The 13,302-nt window shown below is 44.6% G+C and overlaps 2 protein-coding genes across 4 annotated transcripts in view; both read right to left on the bottom strand.

The window, feature by feature from the left end:
• Positions 1–13,053, bottom strand: part of POC1B (POC1 centriolar protein B) — a 108,946-nt gene extending 95,893 nt beyond the window's left edge. For all 3 annotated transcript variants that reach the window (XM_040234440.1, XM_040234441.1, XM_040234442.1), the window contains exons 1-2: positions 10,742–13,053; positions 9,988–10,072 (exon numbers count right to left, since the gene is read on the bottom strand). In XM_040234440.1, coding sequence (XP_040090374.1) covers positions 9,988–10,072; positions 10,742–10,756 — 100 coding nt within the window. In that variant the 5' untranslated portion in view covers positions 10,757–13,053. The remainder of the gene's footprint in view (positions 1–9,987; positions 10,073–10,741) is intronic.
• GALNT4 (polypeptide N-acetylgalactosaminyltransferase 4) lies at positions 7,499–9,991 on the bottom strand. Its single transcript, XM_040234439.1, has one exon. The coding sequence runs from the start codon at positions 9,402–9,404 to the stop codon at positions 7,656–7,658; it is 1,749 nt and encodes a 582-aa protein (XP_040090373.1). The 5' UTR covers positions 9,405–9,991; the 3' UTR covers positions 7,499–7,655.
• Positions 13,054–13,302: the final 249 nt, after the last annotated feature.

Genomic DNA, 13,302 nt, shown 5'->3' with positions numbered 1-13,302 from the left:
TGCTTGTTCACAGCTTCTATCTTATCCAGAACTCCAATGCACTGACCTACGTTCTCCACTGAGGCTTTCTTTCACTATCTTCATTTCACTATCCAATTTGTAGTCATTTCTTTCCTTGCCCAGTTTATAAACCCTTTCTTGCACATATATTCAGTCCTCTGACTTGTCTCCCTCCCTTCAAATTCCTCTGGCAAAATCTCAGTCACTCAGCCTTTTCTGGACTGTACACAAATTCTGTATTTGTGACAGAACTGCTAGACACACTCCAAGGAAGACCAGGAACAATACAAATTCAAGACTGCTCATTTCACAGGGACCAGTCTACACTGCTCGGTGGCGCTCAATTCTGCAATAATTCCCTCCCCCACTCTCTCTAATGACTAACATATTCTCTGTTCTCAACGTTTTCACGCTACTCTATCTACACCTCAGCTTTCATAATACCCTGCTATAGGGGCATTCCCTCCTATTCTTCTAACCATTCCTTCTTGGATTCTTTTGTTATTTCCCCTTCTGACCCAAAGGCTAGAGATTTTTGCATATGTGCATACTCAGTCGCTAAATCGCGTCTGACTCTTTGCAGCTCCATGGACTATAACCTGGGAGGCTCCTCTGTCCATCGGATTTCCCAGACAAGAATACTGAGGTGGGTTGCCATTTCCTTCTCCAGGGGATCTTCCTGGACTAGGGAATTAACCGCAGATTCTTTACCACTGAGCCACCTGGAATGGGCCATTTGCCCTCATTGTTCTGTTTTTCCCAGGTGACTTTATCTATTCCATGACTTTAAACACTATTCATATGCTAGTAACCCTAGCTTGAAGATTACCATCTTAGTGTGAAGCACCATCACCTGCTGATATTACTATAATGGCCCCTAACTGATTTTTCTACTCACAGTAGTTCAATCCACATAGAAACCAGAGTGATTGTTTTCAGGTGTGAATCAGATTGTGTCATTCTCTCCCTTAAAATCCTTCAACAGACTTCCATGAGTCTCAGAACAAAAGTCTAAAACATGGCTTCTGTCTTAGTTTCTTGCGGCTGCTGTAACCAAGTACCGTAAATTTGGAGCCTTAAAACAACAGAAATTTATTCTCTCACAGGTCTGGAGACCGGAAATCCAAAATCCAAGTGTTGGCAGGACCACACTCCCTCTAAAGGCTCTAGAGGTTTCATTCCTTGCCTTTTCCAGACTCTGGTGCCTTCAGGATCTCCTTGGCTGGTGGCTCTATCATTGCAATTTTTGCCTCTGGTTTCATGTGACCTTCTCCTCTTATCTCTCTGTATGTCTCATTTAGGGCCCACCCAGGTAGCTCAGGAGGAGCTCTGCTCAAATCCTGCAAAGACCTTTTCTTTCCAATGAAGTCACACTTACGGGTTCCAGGTATCAAGACAGGGACACATCTTCGGGAGGGTCGCCGTTTAATCCACTGCAGCTTCCAAAGACTCAGTGAGCTGCTTCTGCCTCCCCCGCAACCACACCTCTTGAAGCTTTCTTCACCTCCCAAAGCCTGTTGTTTACAGGCTCTACCCATCCGGGCCTTCTTTTATCTCCTTGATCAAGGACTAGCTCTTTCCCACTTGGAATTTTTGCTTATGCTAATCTCTCTCCAGGCTTCCTTGGTGGCTCAGTGGTAAAGAATCCGCCTGCCAATGCAGGAGATGCCGGTTTGATAGCTGGGTTGGGAAGATTCCCTGGAGAAGGAAATGGAAACCCACTCCAGTATTCTTGCCTGGGAAATCCTATGGACAGAGGGCAGGCTACAGTCCACAGGGTCGCAGAAGAGTTGGACACAACTTAGTGACTAAACAACTACAAATTCTGCCTCTAGTCTTTGCCTAGCTAGCTCCGCCTTCAGGCCTTGAGTTGAATCTAACACACAGAGAACTGTTCTTTGACCCCCATAAACTTTAGTATATTGCCCCAGTTACCATCCTTCAAAGAACCCTGTTCCTTTTCTTCACCACAAGTTGTATCTGCACATGATTTGTGCTTACGTGTTAATATCTGTGTCTATCACTGGACCATGAATCCTTCATACCACTGTAAGAAGCACATCTGTTTTGCACACTTCTGTATGAACACCCAAGCATAGGATAGCACCTGACAAACAGCAGAACTAAATTAAGGAAAAAGAAAAAAGTAAGTAGAATACCTCCTATTCCTTTTTGAAAGAGGATCAGATAAGTATAAATAAATGAGTTAGAATGATGATCAGGCAGTGGAGGACACTGCTGGCCCGCAGGAGACATCCTTGCCTAGCCAGCCTAGAAATGATCAAGCTGGGCAAAAAAAGGAAAAGCAGCACCCAACTACTAGAGTTGGGACTTCTCTAGTCTCCACTTCTGCCACAGACAGCTATATACTCTGTCTGGAACTCATTTCACTTTGTATAATAATCTCTATTTCCTGTTCAAAAGGATTGATTGAGGTTTTTCTGAACTTTTAGGGAAAAAAACTCCAATACAAACTAATTTCTACCTGTAACCTAATTCTAAGCTAGGAGGTGCACAGATTTATCTAACTTCCTTAATTATGCTGAATTACAGCATGACTCAAGCATTAACAACAAATACCACTGGGCTGGTTTAAAGTCTAGTATGCACGGAGGGGCTTCCCTCATACCTCAGTTGGTAAAGAATCTGCCTGCAATACAGGAGACCCGGATTTGAAAGCTGGGTCAGGAAGATCCTCTGGAGAAGGAAATGGCAACCCACCCCAGTTTTCTTGCCTGGAGAATCCCACAGACAGAGGAACCTGGCAGGCTATAGTCCATGCGGTTGCAAGAGTCAGACACGACTTAGCAACTAAACCACCATCCACCGAAGGACAGAGAAAAGAGCAGTCTTTTCCGAGACATGTGAAATTCCCCAGCCACTTTTTCCTCCCCTAAAGTTTTGTTTTTTTCTAACTGAGATACAATTCATATACCACAAATTTATCCTTTTAAAGTGTACGATTCAGTGCTTTGTTCAAAGTTGTACAACCACGGTCACCATCTAATTTCAGAACGTTCTCACCACCACCATTACACCCTCCAAAAAATCAACCTTCATGAGTGATCAGTCTCTATTCCCGCCTCCTCCAGGCCCTGACAACCACTAATGTTCTGACTTTAAGGATTTTCCAGTCTTTTTTTTTTTTATGTTAATGAAACTGAAACACAGAGAGATGAAATGATTTGCATAGGGTTGCAGCCACTTAGAAACTTACCAGCAAGATTATTATCACTCCTTACTAGGAAGATCACAACACACATGTTTAGGGTAAGTTTTTAAACTATACATAAAAGGAAAAAACCAAAAGCTCAGTGAAAATATATTTAGCTTGACTATGTGCATGCTTGCTTAGTCGTGTCCGACTCTCTGTGACCCCGTGGACTGTAGTCCTCCAAGCTCTTCTGTCCATGGAATTCTCCAGGCAAGAATACTGGAGCAACTTGCCAGTTCCTCCTCCTCTTTCTGACCCAGGGATCGAACCTTGTATACTGTGTCTCCTGCGCTGACGGGCGAATTCTTTACCATGAGCCACCTGGGAAGTCAACTTGACCACACATACCTTAAATAAGGCTGCAAGACACCTGAAATATAAGGCAGAGTCCTGAGACTGGCGACGCTCAGGCAGTGTGTCATGCCAGGGATCAGCAGGGGTGGAGGGTGTTTGGCAAGGATTACCAAAAGAGGAAGAAAGATACTACTGGTGGACAGGAATTGTGCTTAGGGACAGGGTGATATAGACAGAAGGTTGAGGAAGTGTGACGCTATGCAGTTTACAGGACAGACATATTTCTTTTTGGCCCAGGGTTTTTTAATGTTGTTTTAATGTGCCCACATGTCCACGTGCTTCCTTTTATAGTGCTCCCAATTTGTCCCGGAGATTTCTGATCATTCCCAGTTTGTTTATGAGTAGTTAATGCATAAGACTTCCCTGGTGGCTCAGGAGGTAAAGTGTCTGCCTACAATTTGGGAGATCCGAGTTCAATCCCTGGGTGGGGAAGATCCTCTGGAGAAGACAATAGCACCCCACTCCAGTATTCTTGTCTGGAAAATCCCACGGTTGGAGGAGCCTGGTAGGCTACAGTCCATGGGGTCACAAAGAGTTGGACACGACTGAGCGACTTCACTTTACTTTAGCGCATGAACAGTGTTAGAACCACTACAGAATCCCTGCTACTTAATGACACTTCGCAACATAATGCATGGAATTCAACTTTTTAAATATTCTACTGTCTGCATTTGTCAAATAAGTAAAATGATAACAAGTTTACCTTACTCCTATTACCAGCTGTAAATGTGTATGCAGAAAGAGTGATCCCGGAGACTAAAACCGTCAGAATCCATTTGCAAAAATAATTAGGCACATGTTTTATTTTACATGTCTTAATCAATATTGCAAATATCATTAACAAAAGGAAAAAAGGACAGAAATCGCTCATCATACACCCAAAAATTCATTGTTCAAAAGAGATTAATCTGAATCTCAACATTCTTTGTGCTCATTTAATAATATTATTAAAACATCAATTCAAAAGGACAAACAAGTCAAAACTAAGTATTTTATTAACTAAAATTGAGACCCTAAATCAACTACACAACTGAAAAATAACCTACCATCAACCTAGAAAAGTTTTATTTGCTAACATATAATGAATACTCAAGAGCCTACTACTGGGTGCAGAGACAAATTTTCTTTTACAAACAAGTTATTTTGAGTTACAGAGACTCTGTAGATGACTAGATTGTCATTGTTTTTAAACGGCTGCTAAAAACGACTATTTAGAGAGTCAACCTATTCACAGAATTGAACACTAAATAACATCAGTTCAGTTCAGTCGCCAATGATCATTTAAAGGTGAAATTCTTGTGTACCAAATTTTTATAACATTTTTAAAGCATGTAAATTAACTTAAAAGATCTGTTAATTATATACAGCAAAAGAGCTTTGGTATCAATAAATTAGAAGTAGGAAATCAAATATACCTTGTAGTTTTACAGTGTGTTTTAGGAATTAAATTGGAAATGCCTACATATGAAAATGTAAAAGTCTCACTTTTATTACCTACATTATTATGAAGAATGAACCACCCGCTTTAAATAAAACACGAGCCTAAAATTTCTTCCAAAAAGATGAGTGGGTCACACCCTGCAATTTAGGCAAAAGGTAAATAAAGAATTCAGTGCTTTACTTTTCAATGCTCCCTTTTTCTTTTGATGAGAGCAGAAAGATTCTAGGATAAAAATAATTCCAATAAATACATCTAAAATACATCAATCTTAGCACTCCCATCTGATAGGAGGCTAAGAAGAACAACCACCTGCCAATGCAGGAGACACAGGTTCGATCCCTGGGTTGGGAAGATCCCCTGGAGAAGGAAATGGCAACCCACTCCAGTATTCTTGCCTGGGAAATCCCACGGGCAGAGGAGCCTGTAGGGCTACAGTCCATGGGGTCACAAAGAGTCGGATATGACTAAGCGACTGAGCATGCAAGAAGAACAAACAAAAATAAATAAAGAGAGAAAAGTGATTTTTAAAAACCAAAAGGCAGATTGAGTATGGGGTGAGGGTGGGTTTAGTAGAATATCTGCTGCCAATGAACGAATTCAGAGCACTATTACAAATTCTTCCTAAATTACACCCAAGGTCATGCACATGACGCATAGAATCTAAACAATTCTTTGCTACGTAACATATGGAAAATTATTAACACATTTTTATTTTATGAAACAAAAGAGAAACAAAATATACAAAGCAATATTACTGTTTGAAAAGGTTATTCTAAAAACTTTTGTTAAATTTAGGTTTTGCCAAGTTCCTATTCTCCACGTAGTCAACTAGACACCAAAAACAACTTCTGAGTACTGTGGACTGATCCTTTATGGAGCATGCATTTTTCACAAGTCTACAGCAAAATGAACTAGTTAAGATTTAATTCTAAATTCAGCCTGTGATTGATTTCTGGATGTAACACTGGATTAAAAACAGTAAAAGTAACTTTTTAAAAATATGTTTACTTCTCACATAAATTAGTTTAGAAAATGTTAATATTCTTAACCCAAAAGATTCCTTTCAGAGTTTGAAAGATCAAAGAATAAAAAACAAAACTGGTTCAGCAATTTCCAAAATAAAATGAATACAAACACTGGCCACAACTTTCCACTCAATCCAAAATAAACCACTTCAGCTGAGCTCAGCTCACTTAATTTTCAAAAACCATTTCTTTTTCCCAGCTTCATACCTGGAATAACCGTTCCTCAACAACATTATCTACGTTAGCAGGGAGGAGATAAAAGTGTTGTAGAGACTGCACAGTCACTGAATGTACAAGCAGGACATTCCAGAGCAGGTGGGAATCTTCAAGACCTGCTCCAGCACCCACATTTTACAGATGAGAAAACTGAGGCCCAAAATGAGTCATTTAATCAAATGACTTGACCAAAGCCACATTGTGTGGCTGAGCCGTTCATTCAGCCAGTCATTCATTCACCCACAATTACTGACAGCTATCTAGGCACCAGGCCGGGGACTCTGTGCAGAAAAGAAGCTGGAAGGCCCCATCTACCATTGCAGAGGCTATCCTTCCCCTTGGAAAATCTTAAGATCAACCTTTAAAAGTCCTCATCAGCAAGAACTCTTTAGGAATTCCACTGACTTTGTCAAACACGTCTCACTTTGAGTTTCACAAGTTTCAGTAAACAAGTTGGCCTCTACTGTGTTTATTTTAAGCGATTATTAAGCATTTACTTTAAGTGATTAAGCATTAACAAAGAGAAGCACAGTATTCTGAATGAGTCCCTTTCTGATACATTCAAAGTTTAAGGAAGTGCAATCAGAAAATACCCCATATACACAAACAAGTTCACAGAGAGGACAGCTTACAAAATCAGAGCGATCTGAGGTATCAACATAGAGCAGTTAAGTCTAATAGCTCAATCCCCTCAATTCCGCAAAGTGTGGAATGTAAATGGTTCCCATTTCATTCAGATGTGGGTATATTTTTCTGAGATGTCTGTATGTTAGGAAGACCTCTAAACTCAATTCCAATTCACATCCAGTGACAATATAATTAAACCAGGCCTTTCTCCTGAAGAGTAACTTTCCTTGATTTCTATTTGAGTAACAAAAAATTAGAATAAAAAACCTAAATAAAACCTAAAATTTCATGTGCTGACTAAAGGAAATTCAAATTCTATGTACAACAAAAATAGCAACAGCTTGAACTGCACATTTCTGAGTTTTTTGCTTTTTCTTTTTAATGAGATGTGCAGTGAACTTACCCATCAACACAAATCATCCCTCATTTTGCTTGGACTTTTATATTCTTTAAGATTAAGTCTGGCACTTAAATGTTTTGTGTATCTCAAGTCACAGTTGAGTCAACTTCTTTAAGAAGTAAGAGAACATATTGACAAAGCTCTTAAATAAAACAACCCCCAAATAAGGCACTTTGAAATATTAAACAACAGCTCTCTGTTTACCCAGTTTCAGTGTTTTGTTTTGTTTTCTTAACCAAAACGCTCCGCCGCTTTTACAGAGGTCTTGCAGATGACCACTGGGTGAATGTTGATGAAATAAATCTTCACTGAGGCTCTCTGAAGGCTGACTCCCCTGAAGCTATTGTCAGATCAGGACCATAGTACTGTTATGCTCATCTATGTTTCAAACTTCCAGATCTGATTTTTATCCAGAGCATCACAAGTTCTCATCTGAACATCGGGCCGGCCCTCAGGTGTCCGGTAAGCACTAAGACACAGTCCTGAGTGGGGATGAAAAATGGTTCCATCTTCTTTAAAATGCCAAATAATGTTTGCTGGGATAGGAAACCCATCTTTGGGACAATTTTGCATTCCCACATGCTTTTTTAGCTCGGGAACTTCTGCACATAACTCCGTCACCGAATTAAACCTTATTTCTTTGTTGGAGGTATATTCAAAGAATTGATTGCCTCCTTGACCATGGCATCCAAACAGGGAAAGGTTAGCACTTGTGGGGTTGTTGTCAGGAGCATTATAATCTAAACATTCAGAAGAGACCCCAATACTGCGAATAGCTCCGTGCCAGCCTGGCCTATCCTCTGGAACGTGCAAAGTAGAAAACACATTTTTCAAATACCAGTCAAAGCTCTTGCACCTCAGCCTTTCCCGTAGTAATTTTCTTTCAGAAATATCGCCATAAGCTTCTTTCCTTGCTGGAGGGTTTCGGTTGTAGAAATGCTCTTTGTACTCGTCCATCCACACTTCCGCTGCCCGAGCAGTATTCTGCAGGAAATTGGGCCGAGCATATGGTGCCCGCTTAGGGAATACGTGGCCCACGTGGGAACACGGGTGGATCTCCAGTTTACCTCCACACTGCCACACCCTGAAAGACAGCTCCAGGTTTTCACCTCCCCACACTTCCATCCCAGTGTCATAAGTTCCAAGGTACTGAAAATACTTCTTGCTGACGGCAAACAGTCCTCCGGCCATGGTGGGCGATCTGAATGGTTCAATTCTCGATTTACGCCTGTCCCTTTCATGTTTGGGGGCAGAATGCCACTGGAATGTTAGACGCCAGTCGAACCCACCAATCATGGGTTCCCCAGTCTGCATATAGAATTCAAAAGTATTCCAGTCGATGGTGTCTATAACAGGACAAATGACCACTGTTTCATCCTTATGAATCCTTTCCAAGAGTGGCTCCAGCCAACCAGTATTACACTCACAGTGACAATCCAGGAAAGTCAGGACATCGCCAGTGGCAAAAGTGGCCCCAATCAGACGGGCCCTCACCAGCCCTTCCCGCTTGTTTGTTCTAATCAGGCGGACTCTATCCAGATTGCTGACGTAAGTTTCAAGCTGCGTCTTCAAATATACCCTGTCGCTCAAGTCATCGACTAAGATGATCTCCTTCAGAAGGACTGCGGGAGAAGTTTCTAAAACACTGTGGATGGTGCGAAGTAAAGTCGACCAGGCTTCGTTATAGAAAGCGATGATGACAGAAGTGGTGGGAAGTCTCCTGTAGTTAAACTTCTTGGACTTACACTCATACATTCTTTTATCCTCTATGTGGCGGTGCAGGGAAATCCTGTCACTGAGGTAAATGTTAATGGCATATCTCTCAATGAGCTCCTCTTGCTGCTTCAGTTCACTCTCGCTGAGCTGGAGTTTGCTGGCTTTCCCCCACTCCCCAAGGGCACGGGAATCTGCAGGGGGCTTCTCATACAGCGGTCGAGACAAATCCACTGCTTTCTTCCCCGGCTCTGAGAGCTGTCTTGACCCCGGTTCCCGGGCACCGCCGGCTCGTAAGGAGGCATGGAAAGTGGAGACGGAGAGTTCCACCAGGAGGTAGGCCACCGTTAGGAGCGCCAGCAGCAGGCAGCTTCTGCGTGCCCACGTCCACCTTACGGCCACCCGGATCTTCATGGCTGGGGCGCGGACGCGGCCAGCAGAGTCACCGCGCGCAGGGGAAGGGCTGCGGGACCCGCCGCTTGAGCTCGGGGCTCAGGTAGGAGCGAACTTCCGAGCAGGTCCCTCTTTTCATGCAGGCGTTCGGCTCCTCGGCAGTCGCGGGGGCTTCCTGGGGGTCACCTGGGACCTCCGCGGGGCTCGGCCTCCGGTGCAGCCCCAACTCCTCTCTCCCCACTTCCTCCTGCCTGCCTCACAACTTTTCACAAACTCTACAGCCAACACCACCCCACCCTCCCCGGGCCGAGGACAAACCCCTCCCCTTCCCTCTTCCTCCCCCTGGTGGCGAGTTCGCGCCAGTGGTCGGCCAGGCCCGGGCCCAGGTCTGTGGGCGACTCTGCGGGGCCGCGGGCGGGAGCACCAAGGTGACCCCGGACTCGGGTCCACTCCCGCTCCAACTGCATCTCGGCCGCTCTCCACACGATTCCACCCATATAGGTCCTCAGTCGTGATGCTCCCGGGGACCCAGCGTGCACGGGCGGCAATCCTACCGATTGAGCGTCTCATCACAAAAAAAGAAAAAGAAAAAAAGAAAACTTACCAAGTTGTTTGCCGTTGGGGCTAAAGTCCACGGAGGTGATCGCGGCTTTGTGGCCCTTAAAGTAACGCTCCAGAACCGGGTCCTCCTGGGAAGGAAAGTTGTCAAGTTTTGAAAGCAGGTGCAGATCTCGAATGTGGGGGGGTCGGAGAGGAGCGCGGTCCCCTCCTGCAGGAGCCGGCCCGGGAACGGCCGCATCGGTGCAGGGTTGTGGGGGAGCAGCAGCACCCCGAACGAGCACGCGCGGCCGCAGCTAATTGGGGTGTACGCCGAGCACCAGCTTGCCCCCCGCAGAGCCGGCGGAATCCCGGCTCGCGCTGCCCAGAAGCGGGCGCCCGCCGGAGACCACCTGGGCAGAGCGATTGAAATGCACGTTCCGGGGCCCCGCCCGCAGGCTCGCGGTCACAGGTGCGAGGCGGAGCCCCCAGGCTTCGGTACTTTTCAAAAACCTGCCAGGTGATTCTGACGCAGGCGCTCCACGGAAACCCCAAGAGAATTCTGGGGGGGCCTTGGGGCCGCCGGGGCGGTCGGAGCTCGGGGAGGAGCGCCCAGGGCTCCGCCAGGGCTCGGCGCTCCCGGGGCCCCGGGGGCAAGGGATGAGTCACGGGCGCCCCAGGGCGAGGGGCGCGGAGCTCGCGGGTCGGGACTCGGCTGAGGACTCCTGCCTCCATGCCCCGCCAGGTGCGGGTGTAGCCCCGACCTGGCTCCCCAACCCGCGGGACCGGCTCCAGGGAGGCGCACCGCAGCCCGTCCTTACCGGGGAGGAGGCCATGGGGGAGCTCAGCTCCCGGCTCCTGCCCGCAGGGGGAACCGGGGGGAGGGAGGGGGCGGGGTAGGAAGGGGGACCGTGCGGTGCCCGGAACCGTCCGCCCGGAGCGGCAGCGCCTCCCGGTCACTACAACAACGGCGCCCCAGTCAAACCCCGCGCTCCAGGCGTGGCCAGCCGAGCCCCGAGGCTGCGCCCGAGCCGCGAAAAGCCGGACCTCCGCCACCTGGCAAACCGGACGCCTGGGGATCAAGTGTCGCCACACATCAAAGCCAACGTTTGCTAACACCTGAGCTCCCCCCGGCTTGATACCAGAAGGAGGTAGTAACCGATATAGGTAGGAGACCGATGGTTGGGAGAGGGTAAGGAACCTGTGATCGATGCAATCAGAATTCTATTACGCGTTAAAGAGACAGCGCGCGCGAATTTGAAGCGGGTCCCGCACAGCTTATTTTTTGATGCGGAAGAGTTTGATCTGAAATGAGGCGGCTTGCTATTTATTAATATACACAAAAGAAGTAAATCTCTGGAGGACAGACTTGAATTTATTTAATCACTATTTTTCACACACGCCCAGCGTGTTATAGATGTACATGCTGGATAAACGTGATGAATGAACGGATGTTTTCCATCCACTTAAGGTTTTTCTGCTGTTTCTGTTTCAGTCTCGTTTGCCTGTGCTTTAGAGCTGCAAATTGATACAGTAGCATATTTGAAGTCTTTAGGAAGACTTAGAAACATATTTTTTGTTCTGTTTAAACTATCCGGCCACATGGTAACTATAGCCATTGCTACAGGAGACTTTCCTACATAGAGTATCATTTGAGCTTCAGCAACACCGCGAAGTTGATAGGAAATGTCGCCGACCTTTAGAGATTATAAACTTGATTCTTAGACATTTTGATTTAATTATCAAAGGTTACACAAAGACAGCTCTTCCAGTTACAAGTCCGTATCCTTTTTTACCCTGTTACAAAGCTTGAAGGACTCAGCTGAAAGTTACATATAGCATAAAGATTCTTGGCAGCATAAGATGGGATAATAGACCACAGCTGGTAAGAGACACTGTCTATACAAATGAAAGGCATACTACACTATTACAGATTTTCTAACTCGTTGAATTTAGTTGTAGTGAATACTGTACATAGCAATCAAGCAAATTTAGACTGAAATATTAGTTCAAGAATATGTTTGTTGAATATCTCCAGGATATTTGGCAGTGAGGGATACAAAAGTGACTGAGATATTTTCCCCGCCTTTGAGAACTCAACAATCTAGGTTTCTGAGTTTCATGTTTTAGCATGCATAATGATGGTTTTAGGGGACCTCAGTCTCAAAGATGCTGATTCAGCATATATGAAGTGGCATCAAGGACCCTACAGATGTATTAATAATAAGCCTCTTAGGTGATTGCCTTGGGAGTCTCAGCTGTGTACTTTGAGAAACATCACTCTAGTCTAGGAGATGATGTGTCAGGATTGTTGATACTAGCAACTTATCAGCAAACTGCGGCAGGACTCTAAGCTTTGCTACTTATTCCCAGTCCAGGTTTGACTTTAAAAGAAAGAAAAAAAAAAGACCAACATATTAAAAAAATAATGCTGGATACTTGTGGGAACGTAAAAGGAAATATAGCACTGTGGAAACAGTTGGCAGTTCCTAAAAATTTAATCCTGAGGTATATACCCAAGTGTATTAAAAACAGGGACTGGAACAGATACTTGTACACCAATATTCATAGCAGTATTATTCACAATAATAAATAAGTTGAAGCAATTCATGTATCCAACAGATAAATCAATAAGTAAAATGTGATACATACAATGTCATAAAAAGGAATGAAATTCTGATACATGCAGCAACATGCTGTGTGATGCTTAGTCGATCAAACGTGTCCAGCTTTTTTTGACCCCATGGACTGTAGCCTGCCAGGCTCCTTTGTCCATGGGGATTCTTCAGGCAAGAATACTGGAGTGGGTTGCCATGCCTTCCCTCCAGGGGATCTTCCCCACCCAGGGATCGAACCCAGGTCTCCCACATTGCAGGCGGATTCTTTACCATCTGAGCTGCCAGGGAAGCCTGCTCCAGTGTGGGTGAACCTTAAAACATTCTGTTAAGTGAATAGGCCAAACACAGAAGAACATATACAGTATGATTCCACCTAGTGAGGCACCTCAAATATGTGGATTCATGCAGACAGACAGTAGAATGGAGGTTCATAGAATGGACTGGGAATGAGGAAGAATGGCAAGTCATTGTTTAACAGGTGTGGAGTTTCTGTTTGAAGTGATGAAGTTCTGGAAATAGTGGTGATTGTTACAAACCATTGTGAATATACTTAATGCCGTCGAACTGTACACTTAAAATAGTTAAAATGGTAATACTTATGTATATCTGACTACAATAAAAATAATAAAATACATAATAATTCTGAAAACTCTGAGGACCTCAAAATTTCTCACAGTCAAGATCTCTCTAATATTGGGTTCGGCAGATTAACAGAAAAAGTTGGAGAAGTATAAACTAGCTCAAAAAAAGAGAGAGAAATTTTT

The sequence above is a fragment of the Oryx dammah genome, unplaced genomic scaffold (genome assembly GCF_014754425.2).
Source record: "Oryx dammah isolate SB20612 unplaced genomic scaffold, SCBI_Odam_1.1 HiC_scaffold_29, whole genome shotgun sequence".
NCBI classification, from domain to species: Eukaryota; Metazoa; Chordata; class Mammalia; order Artiodactyla; family Bovidae; genus Oryx; species Oryx dammah.
This window is presented reverse-complemented; position numbering and strand designations above follow the sequence as displayed.

Bases quoted from the DNA above. Each gene is read 5' to 3' on its own strand.
- GALNT4 (XM_040234439.1), bottom strand. From the start codon at position 9,404: ATGAAGATCCGGGTGGCCGTAAGGTGGACGTGGGCACGCAGAAGCTGC.